The following is a 22,510-nucleotide window of genomic DNA, read 5'->3' as shown; positions in this document are numbered from 1 at the left end:
TAGGTACTAAAAGATTTAATAAATGAAGTTGGCCAACTGCTCGTGTATCATCTCGGTAAGTGTAAGGTCGTCCAACGGAAGATAAGCTCAGTCAAACCGCCATTAAGGGTTTTTAAGCCGCCGCTCTTGATTTTCTTCTTGATCTTTTTTCTTTAGTGTTGTATGCTAAAAGAAAAAAAAAAGGAAAAGAAAATTCAGGCTAAAGGCTGAGTAACCTGGATGGTGTGGAAGGGTTCATGGACCAGCTATGTGTGGCTCATTGCTTTCAAAACTAATAGAACCAAACATAATAATCACAAGAGACAAAACCTATCCCCGTATGTCCATCTTTCACAAGCCTCCAAAACGGAATCTCCTCTGTGCCTCAATAGCTCCCTTTTTTCTCAACTACCCAGAAGGACACCACCAGCCATAAACCCAAGATTCAAGAATCATCACGACACTCCCCTTTTGTTTTCTCTATTTCCAATAAAAACAAGAGCTCCAGGTCATGGCCTCAATGCCCCATGTTTCTCTTTCCAAGGTACAAGGGTCCCCTTCTTTGTCCACTTCATTATTATTGCCTGCAGCTTCTCTTCCTATCCGAGCTCCTATCACTCCTGATGATGATTCTCTTGATTATGAATCTGCCGATTATATTGATCATGCTTATAGTGATACTGACACTAGCAGTAGTATTGATCATGGGTCTGAGGAGTATGTTAGTTGCGAGGAGTTTGAAAGTGCATCGGAGAAGTTTTTTGCAGGTGACCCAGATGATGAAAAGCCTGAGGAGAGTCGCATTTTGGACAAATATCAACTCTCTAAGCCTTTTGTGCCCAACCCAGATGAAGAAAGTTCGGGAAATTCCACTGTAAACGAGCAGGAGAGTGGCGTTACTAATGAACATAGTCATGCTGTTGGATCCTATAGTCCCGATTTGCAGCATAACATGCCTGTCGCGCAATTGTCAATGGATGAAGATGATTTTGAGGAGTTAATAAGCAACGAAGGAGATGGCAGATTTTCGGCTATTTTTATTGCACCTAGAGTCAAAGTGCCGGCTGCTGAAGAAGATAAAGATGAGTTATTGTTGCGAAGAGATCCATATGTTGTGAACAAGATTGAGCTACTACCAGTTGAAGATAATGATGATTTGCTCTCAGGCAATTCTGTTAGAGCAGCAGATCATAGTGTTCCAAGGTGCGAAGATGGTAAATTTGCAGGAAAGGCTTCTCCTAATGGTTTTGTTTCAGTTGCATTGACCGAGGATGATTCTGACGTGGTTACATTGGAAGCTCAAGTTGAGATGGAAAATAAAGAGAATTCAGAAATGAAAGAAAAAGTTAAGCATGTTGTTGATGATCTTGTTTCAATTGAATTGCGCAAGGATGGTGGTCAAGTTGTTGTCCCAAAGGCTTCTATTGAGTTTTCCATGGAGAGCAAGGATGACGCCTTTTTGTCTCAAACGGGCGGCGATGCTAGGCAATTTGTTGAAGAAAGGTTGCAACTTGACAATTTGGAGCAAGAAAAAATTGAGCGGATTGGTATAGATGGGCACAACAGAAAGAGTTTGGAGAATGATTTCATGGATCATGTATATGAGCCATGCGGTGCCAGCCAGCTAAAGGAACAGATTGCTGAAGTAATTAATGGTTGTGGTGATTCCTGTGAGAGTGAAATGAATCAGGTTCATAACATTTTGCCACATATAGGAGAATTGAAGGGAGATGGTACTATTCTGCTAAAGCAACAGATGAGTGAGATAGTTAACAGTTTTAACCATACATTTATAGATGTAATTAACCCTGATGATGAGTCAATTCAGAAGATTGTGCCAGAACCTCAAGAAATGAAAGTGGAAGTTGTGGGAGTGGAGGAAGAAAATGCTATAGATTTCATGAAGGGTGATAAGGGCCGCGTCTTCAATGGAAGTCTTGCTCTTGAGAAAGGCAGTGAGGACGCTAGTTTAGTTGAATATGTAGACAATGCATTTGAGGTGAATGAAATTCAGACTGAGGATTTGTTAGGGGATAGTGACTTGCCTGAAATATGTGGAGGTGATAGATTGGAAGAAGCATCTCAGGGAGATACGATTTCCCTTGGTATAAGAGATGAAGCAAACCATGATTCAGAAGAGGTAGGAGGGCAAAAAGGTTTGCTTTCTGAAGGGGTTGAAGAATTGATATTTGAAGGAACTGGAAATATTGAGAATATCCTGAGTAAATTGGAAAAAAGTTCAACCTCCTCTCCTTCTCCGATTGCTGATGATTTCCATGATCATCAAGAGACGGTTGATGGACAGATTATTCTCGACCCAGATGAAAAATTGGAGACAGATAAGGAGCATGAAACAAAAGTATTTGACTCTGCTACATTGACTCTTTTGAAAGCAGCAACTGGAGCTGAGTTGGATGGAGACAGTACCACTGAAACTTTAGTTGATTCTGGTGTAGTTTCTGTTGGGCGCCCTGCTGGTTCAGGTTCCTCATTTGACACAATAAGCCGAGCTTCTCAATCGGGTATGATCAAGGATGTTGTGAATAATGATACAGGTAAGGAAGAAAAGAAGATGATTGAAAAGATACAACACATTAGAGTGAAGTACTTGAGGCTTGTCCAGCGACTTGGACATTCTCTGGAAGATTCAATAGTTACACATGTGCTACACAGGTTGGTCCTAGCTTCAGGGTTACATGTTCACCAAGAATCTAACCTTGAAGATTCTAAGAAAATGGCCGCACAGCTTGAAGCAGAGGGCAAAGATGATTTAGACTTCTGCTTAAACATTTTAGTTATTGGGAAAACTGGAGTGGGGAAAAGTGCAACTATAAATTCAATTTTTGGTGAAAAGAAAGCCATGGTCAATGCATTTGAATCTGGCACAACAAGAGTTGGGGAGATTGTCGGCATAATAGATGGAGTTAGGTTCAGAATCCTTGACACCCCAGGTCTCAGATCCTCTATGAAGGAAGAAGCTACCAACAGGAGAATATTAGCATCCATAAAGAAGATAACCAAGAAGTACCCTCCAGATGTTGTTCTTTATGTTGATCGGCTAGACGCTCACACAAGAGACCTAGACTTGTCATTGTTAGCCTCACTCACAAATTCTCTCACTGCGTCGGTATGGCGAAACGCCATTGTCATTCTAACCCATGCAGCAGCTACTCCTCCAGATGGACCATTTGGATCACCCTTAAGTTTTGAGGTTTTTGTTGCTCAACGATCACATAGTGTTCAGCTGGCTATCAGCCAAGCAGTTGGTGATCTGCGTCTAATGCATCCAAGTATGATGCGTCCTGTATGTCTTGCTGAGAATCATCCGTCATGTGAAAGGAACAAAGAAGGACAAAGTATCCTCCCCAATGGACAAAGTTGGAGACCCCAATTGTTACTTTTGTGTTACTCATTGAAGATTTTATCAAAAGTGAGTTCTCTAACCAAGCCTGTAGATCCTTTTGATCACAAGAAGCTGTTTGGCTTACAACTACATCTACCTCTGGCCCACTTGGTATCTTCTCTATTGCAGTCTCGCCCTCATCCAAAACTCGCTGCTGAGCAAGGTGGTGATGATGTTGATTCGGATGTGGAATTGATAGATTTATCAGATTCTGATGGAGAAAATGAGTATGACCGACTTCCACCATTCAAGCCTCTGAAGAAATCTCAGGTTAATAAGCTCTCCAGAAAGCAAAAGAAAGCATATTTTGATGAGTATGATTATCGAGTGAAACTCCTACAAAAGAAGCAGTGGAGAGAGGAGGTGAAAAGGTTGAAGGTGCTCAAGAAGAAAAGCAAAGATAGCAGAAGAGAAGATGTGGACCAGGAAGATGCAAGTCCAGCAACAGTGCCAGTTCCCATGCCTGAATTTGTCCTCCCGCATTCCTTCGACAGTGACAATCCTTCTTACAGGTACCGAATGTTAGAGCCTGCGCCACAGCTTCTTGTGAGACCAGTTCTGGACTCAAAGGGTTGGGACCATGATTGTGGGTATGATGGTGTTAGTCTTGAAGGAAATCTTGCCCTTGCTGGTCAGTTCCCAGGTGCATTTACTGTTCAAATCACAAAGGACAAGAAAGATTTTAATATCCACTTAGATTCCTCAATTTCTGCAAAGCATGGAGAAAATGGATCAACAATGGCAGGATTTGACATCCAGACAATTGGGAGCCAACTTGGATATATCCTCAGGAGCGAAACAAAATTCAAAAATTTTAAGATAAACAAAACATCTGCTGGGATATCCATTACTAAGCTGAGTAAAAATGTGGCCACAGGACTGAAAATTGAGGACCAAATTGGTATCGGAAAGCTCTTGGCTTTGGTGGGAAATGCTGGTGCTGTAAGATCTGGAGGTGATACAGCATATGGAGCCAACTTGGAAGTTCACCTCAAGAGCAAAGAGTTTCCAGTAGAGCAAGATGAATCGACATTAGGATTGTCTCTAATGAAGTGGAGAGGTGATCTTGGTGTAATGGCCAATTTACAATCTCAATTCTCTATTGGTCGAAACTCGAAAATGGCTATCAATGTTGGAATGAACAACAGACAAAGTGGACAGATCACCATCAAGACCAGTAGCTCAGAACTGCAGATTGCACTCATCAGTATGATCCCAATGGCAATATCCTTATTGAAGAGTATTTATCCAGGTGGTGCAGCAAAAACTCAAATAAGCTAGATTATTAGGGGTGCTTCTATAGCATCTACTATCTCAATTATCAGTAAATTTTTGAAAGGCTAAACATTCAGCAAGTGCTAGTTATCATGTCCTAGGATTTTAGCTTGTTTCATCTGTCTTAACAAGTAGAACTGCATAGTAAGACGTGGTTTAATGCATTTTCATTTATAAGATAAAAAGCTTTTATACTTTTAAGCCGTTAGTGTAATACCTGGTTAGACTTCGGCGTCGGAATTCCAACCTTCTGACGGAATCTCCGTTGAAAGGCTAAACATTCAACGAGTGCTAGTTATCATGTCCTAGGATTTTAGCTTGTTTCATCTGTCTTAACAAGTAGAACTGCATAGTAAGACGTGGTTTAATGCATTTTCATTTATAAGATAAAAAGCTTTTATACTTTTAAGCCGTTAGTGTAATACCCGGCTAGACTCCAGCGTCGGAATTCCAACCTTCCGACGGAATCTCCATTGGAATTTGGAATCTCGGATGTCGGGACCTCTAGGAGGGTAAAACATGTTTTTTCAAAATGTTTTTCATGATTTTAATGGTTAGTTTTGAGTTAAAGTTTTAAAGAAGAAAATAAAAGAGATTGAGAGAAGGGACCAGGTTCGGCCGTCGAACATGGGGTGGATGCGGAGGCACCTTTGGCCCCCGAAGGTGGTCTGGCCAGCCACCTATAAAAGGCCCTCTGTCCGAAAATGGGCGAGTTTTCTCTCTCCATTTCCGGGCAAGGTGAGTCTCCGCCACCCCTTGTCGATCTTGTGCTTTTCCTTCAAGTTTCTCATGATTTTTATGAGTTTCTATCTTGTTTTTGAAGATTTTAAGCTTAATCCAAAGTTTTGAAGCTTGGAGACCTCCGGAACTCGTTTCCTCCTCATCTCCAAGTTTGGGTCGCATCTACCCTTGGTCTTCAAGAGGTAAGTGTAGATCCTCATCTTCTCTTATGTTTTTAAGTAAGTTTTATGAAAGGTTAAGGGGTATTGATACATGTTTTGGTTAGATCTAAAATGTTAGGGTTTATGTTAGTTTAATGAAAAATGTGATGCTATGTTGATGTTTGTTGGGGTTTATGCTAGTTTTATACCCCTTATGCATGAATGAATGTATATGCATGTTTTAGAACAGTTGGATGTGTGTTTTGGAGAGTTTTGGTGGCTGGATGGGCGAGGCAGAATCGGTTTCTGTCACCCAGGAAGACCCAGGTTCGGCAGTCGAAGCAAGGTTCGGCCACCGAACCTGCCAGGGGAGGCAATTTTGGCCGCCTAAACTCGCCCCTGAAAGTTGGACTTTCGGCTCTGGAGGAGAGTTTCGGCCGCCGAACCTGCCCCCGAATGTTAGTGACTTTCGGATCTGTGAAGACTTTCGGCCACCGAACCTTGCCCCCGAAAGTGCCTGACTTTCGGATATGTAGGGACCTTCGGCCGCCGAACTTGCCGCCGAAAGTCCCCTGCCCAGCCTTCCTTTGCTTGTTTTCTATGCATGTTTTATGATGTTTTAGAGAGTTTTTGGGGAGATGTTTAGTGTCATGTTAGAGTTTGTTTGGTCCCTCATTTGAGTCCACCTGTGTAGGATCGGACCTGAGAAACCGAGGAGACCATCAGTGAGTTAGTTGTTCCAGTGTCAGGCAGAGGTGAGTAGAACAAAACTACTTATTATTTTTTTAAAGTAACTAAACTTTCGAGCATATTCATGCATCACGATTGCCATGTTTATAGGTTGTTGCATTAGAATTCACGAATATGATGTATTGCATAATTTGCTGTTGATGTAGATAGATATTGAATGACCCACTAGCCCTCGAGCAGGTTATGATATGATACGGATATGGAAGACCAAGGCCGCCCATTCTACGCGTCCTGGCACTATGTAAGGGAAAGATCAGGGTTGCCCAGTCTATGCCCCTGGCACAGTTGGATATGTTATGTTATGATTAAGTGAAAGTCCTAAGGAGCTCCCGTTGTGGGCCGGGCACTTGGATATGCAGAGGGTTACTGGTGACAAGTCCATCTGTGATGTGAATTGTTTGTGTTGTGATGCATTTCATAAAAGCATATGTTTATAAATTGTTTTATTGTTCTGCTCACTGGGCTTTAGTAGCTCACCCCTTTCCCCTAACCCCAGGTTTGCAGGGTCAGAGAGAGCTCAGGAGGTCAGTAAGGATAATGGTTATGTCTATGTAATAGATTAGTAATGCACATGTAATGTATTGTGGATAATATTGTGTTTGGCCCTATTGATAGATTGTTATCTCTTTTGTACATGATCTTTATGTAAATATTTTTGATGATGAGATATGTTGAACCAAGCTTGATGTATGAGATGTGGACCCTACTAGAGTATTTGATGAGGGCTCTAGTATGAGAATTTTATGTTTACAGTTATGATGCATGCACAGGTCAAGTTTGGTATATGTAAAGTTTAAGTTTTTTAAAAAATATATGATCATGTATGGGATTTCATCCGGTATAACAGGATGTATGTTAGGCTTGTTACGGATTCCGGCGATCTTAAGTCGATCTGAATTCTAGCGCCGATAGCGGCCCGGTTTCCAAATCATTACAGTTAGTCCTCCGAAACCGATAAATATTACAGTTAAATTATAATTTAATCTTTAAACTTTAGTGAAAACTATATATGTATTTTTGTATTTTTAAAATTTGGCCCTGATTAATAAAATAATTCTTTAATTTAAATTTTATATTTTTAATTTAAATTAATTCATATATTTTTATAAATTGATTTCTAAAAATTATAACTACAAATAAGTCTTTATATTTATAAATTAATCTATATTTTTATTAAATTTTAATATTTTATAGGCGAAAAATAACACCATTTTCTTTTTATCCTAATTAAATCAAAAGAGAAAAGTTAAATGTAAAAGAATTTCTTAGTCTTGATTTAAGATACAATAATCAAAATTATTGATTCAATTTTTTTTTATTAATTATAGTTGAACATATAAAAGATTAAATTTAATGAACATGAAAGATTAGTTTTAAAAAAGGCACTAAATCACATAATTTTTTTTAGTAGCCCCTAATAATAATAATAACCAGTTTAAGCAAGGCAAAGTCAAAGGAAACTCTAATGGCGGTTCGGAGCGATCCTAATTAGGGTGAGCAGTATTCGGTTCAAATCGAAAAAATCGATTGAATCGAATTGATTTAAAATTTTAGTTTGATTTTTTATACATTTTAGTTCGGTTCAATTTTTAATTTCAGAAATTTCAGTTATTTTGGTTCAGTTCAGTTTTAATCAGAAAAAAATCGAAAAAACCGAACCGAACCGATTAGGAATAATAATATCTTTTTTCAATAATATAGATAAATTAAATCATATTAAGATTAAAATATTTTAATTAAATTTTAAAATATTAAAAATAAAGTGTAAAAAAATTAAAAATTATTAAAATCAAAACCGATCAAACCGAACCGAATCAGACCGGTTCGGTTTGATTCAGTTTCTAACCAAAATCGGTTCGGTTTGGTCTTTGTAAATACTAAAATTTTGATTTTCAGTTTATTCGGTTCAAAGCTGAACCGACCGAATGCTCAACCCTAATGCTAATGTATAAAACCATTCTAACTCAAAAGATTTTATTTGTTTCATAAGTAAAATATTTTTTTTATTTTTTTAGCATTTGGTATATTGAGAAAATTTAGTTAATAAAAAATATTTTTTTATAAAAAAATAAATTATTTTAAATAAAATAACTTTATCTTTTAAAAATAAAATTATTTTTCTATTTTAAGCTTTATATATAAATTTGTTAATATATTTTTTTAAATTAAAAATAAATTATTTTATTAAAATATATTTTCAAATATAAATTATTTTCTGATCTCTAAATATAGAGATGAAAGATTAATAGAACCGTCCCAGAGCTGGTTCCAGAAGTTCCTCCTAAGATCAATGCTAATATTTTGATTTAATACTCAATTCATCTTTTTACTTATTGAAAAAGTTTAATTCAGATTTTTTTTATTATTTAAAGAGTTAATTGGAAAAAAATTTGTAGTTTTAAATTTATTGTAATTATATTTCATATATTTTTTATTAATTAAAATTTAATCTTTTAAAATTATTTTAATTTTACTCTATTTTATTTTAATTATACTTTACTGTTATTTATATAGTTAAAAAATAATAAAATTATCAATATTATATTATCGCATAATGTTTAAATTAATTATTTAAAAATTATATACTTTATTTTTATTATAATTTTATTTCATATTTTTAGTTTTTTAATTAAATTCTATTCTTTTAATATTTCATTAAATAAAACGTTACATGTAAAATTTACAAAATTATTAAATTACTCTTTTTTACTATTAAATATATTTAAAATTTATTATTATTATTATTTTATTTAATTTTTATTAATAATTTTATAATAATAATAATTTATTTTAATTTTATTTTAACTAAAATCATTATTGATCAATTTTGTTTTAAATTTATTTTATATACTTACTATTTAATATTATTTTTAAAATTAATTTAGAAAATAATCTTATTAAATATATTAATTATGAAATATTAAAAAATAATTTAAAATAATATTTAATATGATTTAATTTGAAAATATTAAAAAATATATTTTTTTAAAATTTTTTTTATCTTTAAACATAATATTAATCCGTGACTTTTTTTTAATTATATTAATATTTAAAGTGAATTTTTTTTAAAAAAATTATCAATTAAATATTTGATTTTCTAATAAGTGATTTGATTAAGTGGCTAAAAAATATAATTTATAATTTTTTTATTTTTTAAAAGTATTAATAAAAAATAATTGCTATACTTTTAATTTTATTATAATTTTACTTAAAAAATATAACTTATAATTTTTTTAGTTCTTAAAAAATATTAATAAAAAAATTGCTAAAAGATTTTATACTCCTAATTTTATTATAATTTTACTTAAAATTTTAAATTATTATTAATTTTATCTTAAAATATATTGATGTAACATTAATATAATAATTTTTTAAATTTTAATAGTATATAATTGAAATAACTTTAAAATATTATATTTTAATTGATGAAAAATATATATGTATAATTGTAATAAAATTAAAAGTATAAATTTGTTTATTAATTAATTTTTATTTAAATTAATTTAAGTGTTTCCCTTTAAATTCAATTTAACTCAAAATTTAAAAAATTAAATATTTTTAATGGTTTAAATGAATAAATTTAACCAATAAATTTTGTGCTTTATATTAATTTAAAATTTTGAATTAAAAATTAAAAATAATTATATTCTTTTTATAAAATTTTTGTTTTCATCCCTTCGATCATTTGTTATTTCCAAGTAAGTTCTCTAATAATTTGCTAAAACGGTGAAGAGAGAAAAAAAATATTTGTGTTTGTATGTATATATATTATTTTAGATTTTATTAACCCCAATTGCCAACGCTTATGAGCAGTCTGCTACTGAAAATAAAAGGCTGAACTGGTTGGCTTCATTTATCCACAGAATATGTCTTCTTCTTTAAACTCTCTGAGGTATTCAATCGCAAACTGGACCCATAGCAATTTGTGATTCGCCATTAGCCAAGCATGTCCCTTCTCAAATCCTTGGCGTTCAGCCCCACCGAAGCCACAATTGCCATGATTCAATCATCTTCTTCTAAGGTGTGCATACCCACATGCTCTGTTTCTCTTTCGCTTCCTTAGCTTTTTCCAACTTGGAAACCACTCCGTTCTGTATGATAATCTTCTTCTTCTTCTTCTTCTTCTTATTATTATTATTATTATTACTACTATTTATGATATCAATGGCGGAAGTTAAACTACTAAAATTAGGGGCTGTAAGGTGCACTGAAGATGAGGTTTGTCGAAACTAGTTCAGTTTTAAGCTTCTTGTTAGCTTTCCATTGTATTTGAGCCGTAGCTGGCTTATGATTATTGGTTTTTCTCTGTCACACCACGTGCTTGATAAAATGTCACAGGGAGTTGAGAGAGAGAGTTCTGGGATGTAGATATTATGTTCTACATTTCCATCTATCATCACTATCTCTTCCTTTTGCTTATGAGTTGCCCAATTACTTCCTGTTTCTTTTTTACCTTTTGAAGAAGTATGAGTTTTCCCCATAGAGATTAAACTTATTAATTAAGAATATTCCTTGTATATGCGATGAGTAGTGAGTTCTTTAGGGAGGTTTTAGTGGTTGGTGTGCTGTTAAACTGAGAACTGGTTTAGGTATAGCTTGAAGGCAATTGTTTAAGCATGACCTACTATATTTAAAATCTCCAGCATTGATATTGTGGATGCTTTATCGTTAAGTTTGATCACTGTAAATTATGCGAAGTTTTTTTTTTTTTTTTAAATCTCATGCTAATGGCATGTTTGCAGTTCTTACTGATAAATTTTGTTGTTTTATGTTCTCAGGTTATGTCACAAAGAACTTGTTCATCTTTTAGTAATGCTGGCTTATTCTACCATAGAGGAAGCTCTTTGGTTAAAGGATTCTCTTTCTGGAATAGAAGACACAATTGTACATATTCCAGTGGTGAATTTGGTTCTTCAAAGCGGAGATCTCGGGGACCTATGATGGCAGCCAAAAAAGCATCTGAGGGTGTGTATTTACTGATTTTGGAATTAGAAACACAACAAGAAATTTCAAAAAATATGGCCTTATACTATATAGGCGCATAACATTATGTGCAAGCAATGTGCAGTTTCTTCTTTTTGTTCTTCTGTTTAATGATCTAGCTTAATATCATTTAGGAGAAAAACAAGATGGAAAGTACAAGCACACAGTTGATTTACCAAAGACGACATTTGGCATGAGAGCGAATGCTTTGACTAGGGAGCCTGAGATTCAAAAATTATGGGAAGAAAATCAGGTGTTCAAGAGAGTTGTCGATAAAAATGATGGGGTGGGTTCTGTAGCTACCCTTGTCCACCAGTTCTATGTATATGAACTTATTACCTGACTTCCACTTACTTTGTCAGGGAATTTTTGTGCTTCATGATGGTCCTCCTTATGCCAATGGTGACCTACACATTGGTCATGCCCTGAATAAAATCTTGAAGGATATAATTAACCGTTATAAGGTGTGTTTTCCTTAAGACACTTGAATACTGCCTTCCCTTTCACATCTTCACTGATATAAAGGGGGAAAAAATCAAGGTAACAATCAAGAAGTATAATTTCAGTTTGAGAATCACCAATGCTATTGCTACTGCAATTTAGTGTGAAAGAAGGAATAGATGAAAATAATGAATTCTGAATTTTGTGCTTCCTGCAATCTCTATACTGAAACGGATACACTGAGAGACAATAAGAGAAAGGGAAAGGAAAAAAAAGGAAATCACTTAACTTTTAGGCTAAAAAATTGTATTTGTCATGTCCTCAAGATCCAATGTAGGTGTCAATTTCCTAGCATGAATGTGGCCCGCACTATGCTAATAATGAGAATACTGGCTGTCACTACAAGATTTATCAGGGTGTATGCATTACTTCCAATAAGTGATTAAACACGATCAGAAAATATGTAATCTGTAGCCACCACTTATGTTTGATCCAGGTGTAAAATGATCTTAATGTGATTTGCAGATTCTTCAAAATCACAAGGTGCATTATGTGCCTGGTTGGGATTGTCATGGGTTGCCAATTGAGTTGAAAGGCAAGTATTGTTTTCTTTTCAGGTTAAAATGTTGATATCAGGTCCTGCCGCTGGGAAACTATCTAAATTGCAAAAACTAAACAAATATTGAATTGGTCCTGATGATTGAACTGTATGTCATTATTCTGGATATTATTTCTATCACATCATATTGTGAATCTCTTATCATGACTTGCCTTTTCGCCATCAATTGATTGCCTCAAAATGAGAGATATATCACTTTATCAAGTGTTTGACTACCAAGTCAGTTCTATTTGATAAAAAAAAGGTTTCAAACCTCGATGCTGGATAATTTGGGAACTTAGAGGAAATAAAAGTTTGAAAAGAAAAGAAAAAAAAAAAAAAAGGAAAGAAAGTTGACTGTCATCATAAATTTTACAGTTCTGCAATCATTGGATGAGGATGCCAGAAAGGATCTGACACCATTGAAATTAAGAGCAAAGGCAGCCAAATTTGCTAAAGCAACTGTCAAAACTCAGATGACATCATTTAAGGTTGTACCCCATTCTATCTATATTATGATCCTTTAAAGCTGATACACTGACATTGCAGATTTAGTTGTTTAATGAATCATCTTTTATTATTACTACTATTAATGTCAAACTATTAGATGCACGTGCCATGCTAGTAAACAGTTGATTAATCAATTCTGATGTTGCAGCGCTATGGAGTTTGGGCAGACTGGGATAATCCTTATCTAACCCTAGATCCAGAATATGAAGCTGCCCAGGTAGCTGGTACAGCTTTGCTCCATTATTCTTGCATGTGTATAGGGTAGTCATGCTGGTTTTATTTTCCTCCTGTAGTAGTTGGGTAAATATATTTGGCAGGTACCTAGACAGCGATAATCTTAACAATTTGATGAACTTGAACCAATAAAAAAATGATACATCAATACCTTGGCCCTGGAAAAAAAACTGGACAAGTTCTTTTTGGGTCAGTGAATCATTATGACTAAGAGATAGTTGCATCCTGTTCTGTCACAGATTGAAGTGTTTGGCCAGATGGCCCTTCATGGATACATTTATAGAGGCAGGAAACCAGTTCATTGGAGTCCCTCATCTCGTACTGCTCTTGCAGAGGCTGAGTTAGAGGTAACTTAAGTTTTGAAAGTACAAGCATGTTCATCCCTGTTTTGAACTGATATTCTTAAATAATAGAATTGATGGATTAAATATGCTCTGCTATTGGTTCTTTCAATTTTACTTGCATTGTTTCATGTATAAAATCCTTTTCTGATTGGCAGTTAGAAATTATACACGTATCTTCAAATTTTTCTACTTAATTTACATTGTAGCCACAATTTCTTTAGTATAGCTTTTAATTTCTATCAACATCTCTTCAGACTACTGTGTTGTGACTTAAAAGTGGAGCTAATCACAAACATCCTCTCGGGTTATCTACAATATATGCTTTGGTTCAGTTACATGTCAGACCTGTGCTTTGAAACAGAGAAATAGGTAGAGAGAGAGATAGAAATAGATTGGGTTGAGAAAAGAAATAGAAAGAGAAGTAAGAGAGAATTAGAAAAGAGGATAGAGCAGAAATAAAGAGAGATTTTGATTGCTAAAGATCTTGGATAGTTTCCTTTTTACAATTAAGTTCTCATTTATACTACTTTGGGTCCTATAACTGCCTTCTACAATTACAACTTACTGAAGAGAATACTATTCTGTTGATGGACTAATCCACTACTACTTTATTGCTTCGTCATAACAGGTTCTTACTGTTACAAAATTAGCAATTATCATGATATTTCTTAATGATAAACATTTTAGCCCTTGATTATAAATTATGGATTTTTTTGTCGTAGTTTAGTTCTTGACTTTTTAAATTAGATTACACATTGATACCTAAGGTTTAAATTTAATTACACTTCAGTTCTAAAATTATTATATTATAAAATGCTTTAGTTGTTGAAATCTAGTATTCATTGATGGGGTCAATAGACTAAAATCCATAAGTTTTTTGAGGCAAATCAATGTTTCTACTGAAATCTAAAGTATTTTGGTTTGGGTTGCTCTTACTTTTGAGCTTGCAAAGTAGTCATGGTATCCTTTTATTACTTAGCTGAAGTCCATTTTATACAGTATCCGGAGGGGCATGTTTCAAGAAGCATTTATGCCATATTTCGAATGGTAAGTGCAACACCAACTTCTAGTGGGTTACTAGAGGAATTCTTTCCAAATTTGTTCTTGGCCATATGGACCACTACGCCCTGGACTGTGCCAGCCAACGCTGGTGAGTTACTTGCAGTAACATTATTGTACATTGATCCAAGTATTTATATAAGAGGTTCATCTTTTATGTTCATATTACAGGAGTTATAATTCAAATGATCAGCGCAAACTTTGGCATCTACCATTATGTTCTTTGCCCAAACCATTATCTTCCATAAACCTTTTCTTTTAACCTTACATTGCCTCTCCCGTGTATTCATTCAGTCCTAATTTCATTCCCCACCTTGATGTGTGGAAAATTTTGTTTAGTTTCCTTGTGATAACTGTTATATCTTCATCCCTCTCCACTGCATTTTTTTTTCCTTTTAACCTTTCGTGGTCCTCTCTCCTCAGCTGTTGCAGTCAATGCCAAGCTTCAATATGCTGTAGTTGAAATGCAGTTTTTGGAAGATGTTTTTACATCCTCTGGAAATAAAAAACGACGAATTGGCAGTGTTCTGAGGGAGCAAAAGAAGCCTTTTCTTATAGTGGCATCTGATCTTGTGCCAACACTAGAAGTAAAATGGGGTGTGAAGCTTGTGATCAAGAAAACCCTGTCAGGTTCAGATCTGGAAAACTGCAGGTTAGAAATGAAATTTAATTATGTACCTATTTCAAAAAGAATTCAAGGAATGCAATGAATTTATTTTTCTCCCAATAAACTATAAAATTGAAACGTACTTTGTCTATCACAACTGTCCATGAGTTGAAAAAATTTTGATTCTATGATTAAATCATTAAAAATAAAAAATGACCCTGGTAGAAGACATATATACTTCTAAATTCAACTCAAGAATGATATTTAAAACTATCTATGATAATAATGTATGGTTGATCTATTGCAGATATTATTTGTTAATTAAAATCTGGTTTTTAATTTTGGTTTCAGGTACTTGCATCCAATAGATAACAGAGAATGCCAGGTTGTCATTGGAGGAGATTATATTACAACAGAATCAGGAACTGGACTAGTGCATACAGCTCCTGGTCATGGTCAGGAGGATTATGTAACTGGCATGAAGTATGGGCTGCCTTTACTTTCCCCTGTTGATGATGATGGGAAGTTCACCGAAGAAGCTCCACAGTTTTGTGGGCTTGATGTTCTTGGGGATGGTAATGCTGCTGTAGTGAAATATCTGGATGAACAATCCTCAATTGTTATGGAAGAATCATATGGTAAGTTCGACCCTTGGCAGCAATCAAGAATCTGTTGTCCCCCTTTTCTGGTAGCCATTTCTTTATAGATGAGAAAGAAGTAGCCATATATAAGAGTATGACTGTTCTATCCTTTCTCTTATGCAGAACACAAGTATCCATATGATTGGCGAACCAAAAAACCAACAATTTTTAGAGCAACTGAGCAATGGTTTGCATCTGTGGAAGGTTTTCGTCTAGCTGCTATGGATGCAATTGGCCATGTCAAATGGATCCCACCTCAGGTATTTGTGTTTAGTACTTTAATTACATTGGAAATGTTGTAGTCATTTCCAGCGCTTTCTATTGATTATTTGTTATAATTTTGTCTATAACTTATAATGATTAATTAAGCCCTATGCATAATGTGATTCATGTTCCTTTTTAAATGGTTACATTAGTGACTTCTTGTTTAATATTCAAATGCATAACCATTATCAGGCAGAAAACAGAATTTCTGCGATGACTTCGAGTCGCTCCGACTGGTGCATATCAAGGCAAAGGACGTGGGGTGTCCCCATTCCAGTCTTTTATCATGTGGAGTCAAAAGAACCCCTTATGAATGCACAGACTATTGATCATATTAAGTGTAAGTGTTCTAAAAACAGCAGTTGCTTTCACTTTCTTTTAGTTTTATTATTAGTTGGTCTAGTCTTCAAAGCACAAGCATTGTATGTGTATCATATGATTTATTATTTATATGAATCATATTTATACTTGTTTATAATTAAATTATAAATGTTAAATTTAATTTTCAAAAAAAATAAATTAATTAAAAATGCTACTGAAATTATATAAAAAAAACATAAATTTGTAAAAATAATAGGAGAGGAGGTGAGAATTTATCATGAAAATTTTAAATTCAAATATTTCATTTTGAGTATAAAAATTTGTGCTATAATGGCATTTTTTTGAAATTATAAATCCTTTTTTTTTTAATTTAACTTGAATTGGAATTTTAACACAAAAATTGAAAATCAAATTAAAGTTTAAACAAAAGAAATGTGTGACAAATAGTAAATCGTTACAAGCATAATGCACACTTCTAAAGTAAAATATATATATATATTTATTTCTTTTTCAAACTATGATTATTTAGTAATTTAAAAATATATAATTAATTTTAAAATATTATATATTTGAATACAATTTTTTAATAAAATATTATATAAAATTTTTGACATTTCTATTTCAATAATTATAAATTGTATATATATTATATGATAAATAATTATTTAGTATATGAAATCATATTGTATTCAAATTAAATTGACTATATATGCATATGCTAATTTCTAAATATAATTATATTTGACCTATGTAAAATTTAAATCTAAAAACTTTTATATAAATTAAAAATTTTATATCATACCTTTAATTTGAATGAAATTGAATAATGTACTTAAAAATATTAGCTTAAATATGTTTTTCAATGAAATTTAAATAATACATTGTTCTATTTTATCGGAAATGTATATAATTGCTAACATTATAGAGGTTGAGTTTTTTATTATTTAATTAATTGTATAATTTATTTATCTTTTATTTTATTTTTTTTCATTGCAAAAGTTTTTATCTTTACATATTAACTCTTTTACTATTAGTTAAATTTATTAATACCTTAAATTAAAAATTTGAGATCTAATGAGTTTTTATGCTTATATAGTAAAAAATTCAAATCCTAAAAAAAATAAGAAAAGGCAGCAATTTTTTTACATGCATAATGTAAAAATTATTATATAATATCAATTTTTAACTTAATATAGTAAACAATGTTAAACAAAAAGAGTATTTTTGTCTTTTGCCCTCAATTGTACTTTTATATGTATATTATGGATGATAGATTTATTATAAATTATACATAGACACGACATCATATTATAAATCAATTATAAAAATAGCATATTAATAAAAATTAAATGATAATTCTCTAATTATTTATTAATTTTACAAATAATATATAGAATTATAAATTATTATATTTATTAATATATAGAATGAAAATACAAAAAAGTAAAAATATTTAATTTTTCAGTTAATTTTTATTAAAAATGGATCAAAAAATTTAAAACTCTGAATTTTCATTTTTTCAATTTTTCATAGAAAGCAATTGAATTTTTAAAAAAGAAATTAACTTTTGTTAAAAGTAATGATAACTATTTCATCATAGAAATTTATTAGAAGTATAATTAAAATAGAATTTAATTACAAATAGGACTAAAATTTTTTATTTTATATAAACTCCAAATTCATTTAAATAATAAAATTTTAAAATAAATTATTCTTTTACTAGCCAATTAAATTTCACTTGCATTGTAATTATACTAAATTGCTGTGGATACCTCATCACTTTTATATATATTATAGAGTAAATAATACTAAAATTCATTTGCTTTCCAGTCTCATAGCATGTTTTCTTCCATTTGCTTTTCTACTGACCTCAGTTTGTTTCTTGCTCTTATTGTCCCTGTGGTTTTTAGCATTTAGTAAACTCTTCTCATGCAATTGATATTATTTGCAGTTTTATGTCCAGATATCTGATGATTCTTGACAATAATTTTTGCAGCTATAATAGCCCAAAAGGGTAGTGATGCATGGTGGTATATGAAAGTGGAGGATCTACTTCCTGAAAAGTATCGTGATAGGGCATCAGACTATGAAAAAGGAATGGATACAATGGATGTATGGTTTGATTCAGGTAGTTAAAAGATGCAAAAGTGCAAAAATTTAATTATAAGCTTAGCTGGACCTTGTTTTCCATGAACTAACATGAAGGAAATTGTTCTGCTGCTAGATTGATAACATTTTGATAACTTCTATAGTTTGATAGAATTGTATATTTGTTAGTCTCAGCAGTTCCAGTGTTCCACAGGACTTTTCCTGCATTTTGAACTGTAGAATGTCTTCTTTCTTCACATGCATTATGTGCATTGGTGGTTGGATATATTCAGGTTCTTCATGGGCTGCTGTGTTGGGGAAAAGAAATGGCCTTAGTTATCCTGCAGATATTTATCTTGAAGGTTCAGATCAACATCGTGGGTGGTTCCAGAGCTCCTTATTAACAAGTATTGCTACAAAAGGTAATGAGAATGTGAATTTAATTTTGACCATGCTATACAAAGAGATGAAATCTTTTTGTTGAACATGTTCATTTTGAAAAGATGATTCTGATTGTGGAACTTACCAAGTGAAATGTAGTTGTGCTTAAACTGCACTTTCGTTCAGCAAAGATAAATTAGAAAAGCTTCTTTAAGAGATGAAAGAAATTCATGCATTTGACTTTTTCTGATAAATAAACAAGTCTTATCCTGTCTGTGATTTGATAAGTAGCAGTGTGATGATCCTTTTAAATCATTCATATGAACATAATAAGGATAGAAATTATTACTGCTGCAAAACATATAGTAGCAACCAGCAAGTTTGTTGTGTAAAATGAAGCGCAATCCAGTTTCCAGGTCATCTTTGTTTAAGAAGAGATGCAATGGATTGGAAGTTTAGTTTTGATTTCTAGAGTGCTAGTAATTCTTCAGGAGATGCATTTTGTTTCTTTCACTTGGCATATCACTTAAAAGTCTCTGGAAAACATTATGTCACGAAACCAGTAGAATGCTGTATCATTCTTTTTATTCTCTTTCTGCAGGAAAGGCTCCATTTTCTAGTGTCATAACCCATGGATTTGTGTTGGATGAAAAAGGTTTTAAGATGAGCAAATCTATGGGTAATGTTGTAGATCCACGCAGTGTAATAGAAGGAAATGCAGGGGTTAGTTGCAATGGATTTTATTTGGAGATTTCATTTTTTATTGTTTCTGTGCAGAAATAGTCGTATAAATATGTCTGCTGTTCTCAGGGAGCACCAGCTTATGGAGCTGATGTCCTGCGACTCTGGGTTTCTAGTGTAGACTACACAGGCGATGTTATGATTGGTCCTCAAACTCTCAAGCAATTGTCTGAGATATATAGGAAGCTGCGAGGAACATTGAGATATCTTTTGGGAAATCTACATGATTGGAAAGTAAGCTGAGCTGTTCTCCTGTTAAAGCTAGAGTTTCAACGCATTTTTGGAATGGAGCAGAAATTTTTTTAATATGGTTAAAGCTACTGATTATTCACATTTGATTAGTTTTTCTTTCATAATTAACCCCCCCCCCCCCCCATTCTCCTCTAACCTGATTCTGTGCTATTGACAGCCTGATAATGCAGTTCCATATGATGATCTCCCCATGATTGATAAGCATGCACTTTTTCAGCTGGAAAATGTTGTAAAACATATAAGAGAGAGTTATGAAAACTATCAGTTTTCTAAAATATTCCAGGTAAAAATCCTCAAGTGGCTAAGTATTCAACTACTTTTATTCTTCAATTTGATGTATGTGATTGAGTTTCTACTTTTTCCTCCATTTAATTCACTACTACAGTGATTAAAGCTCTTTTAATATGTATTAGCTGGCATTGACAACATAGAGCTGTAGGCAATAGGTACACGGTAAAACATGCATATGCTCATTCATGGTTTCATCCACGTGTTAATAGAACCGCAGGCATATATTTGTGAGGGGAAAATAGAGTTAAAACATAGTTATTTCATTTTATGTTACTACAAGTCGATGTAAGCTTAAAAGCGAAAATACATGGGAAAAGGGAAGCTTCATTTTTATGTATTCCAAATAAACAGAAGAATGCAATCAGTATATTGAGAAAAGTTTTAGCCTGAGATCTAGAAGAACTTTAAATATGTCAATGGTGAAATTTTCTACGTAAAATTGTCAAATCCCACAGAAATGCATGCATTCCTTTCTTTATGTATTCATTTGATATCCTTACTTTGCTTTATAAAAATTTGATCTTCCCCTTTATTCTCACTTACGGATATGTTTTGTGTTTTAGATCATACAACGGTTTGTTATCGTTGACCTATCAAATTTCTATTTTGATGTTGCCAAAGATCGACTCTATGTTGGGTAATCATTCTTCAGTTTACAAATTTTTAATTATATTTGCTTTTAGAAGTTTTTCCTTAAGTAGTTGAAATCTTTCCACATATTTACATGTGTGCACACTGCAAGTATTGGCCAACAGGAAAAAGATATCTGTGACTCTAAAATTAATAATTCTCAGGGGCTCAACAACTTTTACAAGGAGAAGTTGTCAAACAGTTCTTGCGGAACACCTCCTTTCCATTGTGAAGGTTATTGCTCCAATACTACCTCATTTAGCTGAGGATGTATGGCAGAATCTCCCTTTTCCATCGGCTGAAGATGGTTCCATTGCAAAGTTTGTTTTTGAATCAAAGTGGCCTGCTTTGAATGAGAAATGGCTTTCTTTTCCCAATGAAGAAATTGATTTCTGGGGAAAAATTCTGGAGGTAATAACTGTTCAGCTGAAGCACTGGCAAGCTAACCTATAGCGACATGTGCCATCTCGTTCATTTTGAAAAATTCAAGTGCATTTGTAAAAGCATTGCTAAAACATTGGTTCAAGAAACCTGGAGTCTTAAAAACTAAAACGATGCCAATTTCAGTGAATTTCTAATAAATGTTTTGCTTCAAGTACATTCAACTGAAATTTGCAAATAATGTTTTCCCTTACACTGTGTAGTGCCTTAAAATGCAATTTGATAATTACTAATGCACATTTGTTAATTTCACATGAACCCAGCATTTTTTCATCATTCCTCTACGAGATAAATGCAGACAAATAATAACACCAAGCTCTTTACATTGAAAAGTTTTAAGTTGCTGATATTTGTGATGATATATCTCTCTGGTCATAATTTGCTTCTCTCTAAATTGAATAAATTTGAACAGATGAGAACAGAGGTGAACAAAGTTCTGGAAGCTGCTCGAGTGGGGAAGTTAATAGGTCCTAGTTTAGAAGCAAAGGTTTGTCTGCATACACCCGATGCTAGTTTGGCTTCAAGATTACATGAAATGTGTGCAGCCAGCAATGAGGCAGATGCACTGCATCGCATATTCATCACATCTCAGGTATATATGGTAATTGTGTTAATTTACCCTGATTCGTGTACGAGTGATTTAATTAGCTGTGCTAACTTGCGTTGGTACATACACAAGTTACTTATTTTATTGTTGCTATTGGGGGAGGATGCCCAGTTGGACATAGTTACTGTATTTCACCCTCTTTTCATTTACCCATGTCTGTTTTCCTTCTGGGCATGAGTCTTGTTTTATGAACTCATTGAATTATTTCGATTTCAAATGGCAATATTCAGGCAGAAGTTCTTACACGTTTGGATAACAAACTTATTGAAACTATACCATACACCGGAGAGTTTCTGATTCAAGGAAGCAACAGAGTTTGGATTGGTGTGTCACGTGCAGAGGGCTTGAAATGTGAGAGATGCTGGAATTACACGGCTCAAGTTGGTTCTTTTGCCGAACACCCAACTCTCTGCAGCCGGTGTTATAAAGTGGTTGCTGTTCAACCTGAACCCGCAGTTGCAGCAGTTAGTTGAGGGCTACTATCCATTTATAAATTACGATCATTGCAATATTTTTACATGATTCAATTGGGTGATTTGCTTACTTTCCAATGTGATTTATCACATTTGAAGTCACAATTTTGGCTGTCAAAGTTGAGAATTTGATATTGTAGATTTCATTTGGGGGAAAGAGCAAATCCAACATCAGGAGAGGACAGTGTAAAGAACTATTTGACTACACAGAATATGATTTTCTATTATTTGGATTTGAACATTCACGAAATAAAATTATCCTGGGATAATATTTGACATTTATGTTTTGCAAATTGACGTAAATGATTCCGAAGGG

General features: G+C 33.3%; 2 protein-coding genes across 5 annotated transcripts; both read left to right on the top strand.

The window, feature by feature from the left end:
* The first annotated feature begins 90 nt into the window (after positions 1-90).
* On the top strand, positions 91-6,823 carry LOC110610360 (translocase of chloroplast 101, chloroplastic). Of its 4 annotated transcripts, none has more exons than XM_021750245.2 (3): positions 91-4,634; positions 6,233-6,293; positions 6,785-6,823. In XM_021750245.2, the coding sequence occupies exons 1-2, from the start codon at positions 491-493 to the stop codon at positions 6,265-6,267; spliced, it is 4,179 nt and encodes a 1,392-aa protein (XP_021605937.1). In that variant the 5' UTR covers positions 91-490; the 3' UTR covers positions 6,268-6,293; positions 6,785-6,823. The 4 variants fall into 4 exon arrangements, with proteins under 4 accessions (XP_021605937.1, XP_043811446.1, XP_021605938.1 ...); XM_043955511.1 differs by lacking the exon at positions 6,785-6,823 and having other exon boundaries at positions 91-3,409; positions 3,512-4,634; positions 6,233-6,766; XM_021750246.2 differs by lacking the exon at positions 6,785-6,823 and adding an exon at positions 6,435-6,765.
* A 3,261-nt stretch (positions 6,824-10,084) lies between these two features.
* On the top strand, positions 10,085-22,472 carry LOC110611383 (isoleucine--tRNA ligase, chloroplastic/mitochondrial). Its single transcript, XM_021751677.2, has 22 exons — positions 10,085-10,309; positions 11,067-11,253; positions 11,406-11,557; positions 11,634-11,735; positions 12,238-12,307; positions 12,689-12,801; positions 12,969-13,037; positions 13,294-13,401; positions 14,398-14,548; positions 14,881-15,109; positions 15,416-15,702; positions 15,829-15,965; positions 16,162-16,309; positions 18,287-18,418; positions 18,672-18,800; positions 19,361-19,482; positions 19,570-19,734; positions 19,910-20,035; positions 20,607-20,680; positions 20,838-21,084; positions 21,527-21,706; positions 21,952-22,472. Exons 1-22 carry the CDS (start codon positions 10,235-10,237, stop codon positions 22,192-22,194), a joined length of 3,246 nt encoding a protein of 1,081 aa, XP_021607369.1. The 5' UTR covers positions 10,085-10,234; the 3' UTR covers positions 22,195-22,472.
* The last annotated feature ends 38 nt before the right edge of the window (positions 22,473-22,510 follow it).

The sequence above is a fragment of the Manihot esculenta genome, chromosome 3, assembly GCF_001659605.2.
Source record: "Manihot esculenta cultivar AM560-2 chromosome 3, M.esculenta_v8, whole genome shotgun sequence".
In the NCBI taxonomy this organism is placed as follows: domain Eukaryota; kingdom Viridiplantae; phylum Streptophyta; class Magnoliopsida; order Malpighiales; family Euphorbiaceae; genus Manihot; species Manihot esculenta.
The sequence above is the reverse complement of the archived record's forward strand: the minus strand, read 5'-3'. Positions and strand labels throughout refer to the sequence as shown.

What these genes read in the sequence shown, in the direction of transcription:
- LOC110610360 (XM_021750245.2), top strand. Translation starts at nt 491, where the DNA reads ATGGCCTCAATGCCCCATGTTTCTCTTTCCAAGGTACAAGGGTCCCCT. An exon ending in ATTGAAGAGTATTTATCCAG is followed by an intron (nt 4,635 to 6,232) that starts GTGGTGCAGCAA and finishes CCACCTGTGTAG; the next exon opens with GATCGGACCTGAGAAACCGA.
- LOC110611383 (XM_021751677.2), top strand. Translation starts at nt 10,235, where the DNA reads ATGTCCCTTCTCAAATCCTTGGCGTTCAGCCCCACCGAAGCCACAATT. An exon ending in TTCAATCATCTTCTTCTAAG is followed by an intron (nt 10,310 to 11,066) that starts GTGTGCATACCC and finishes TTATGTTCTCAG; the next exon opens with GTTATGTCACAAAGAACTTG. An exon ending in TTGCAGAGGCTGAGTTAGAG is followed by an intron (nt 13,402 to 14,397) that starts GTAACTTAAGTT and finishes CATTTTATACAG; the next exon opens with TATCCGGAGGGGCATGTTTC.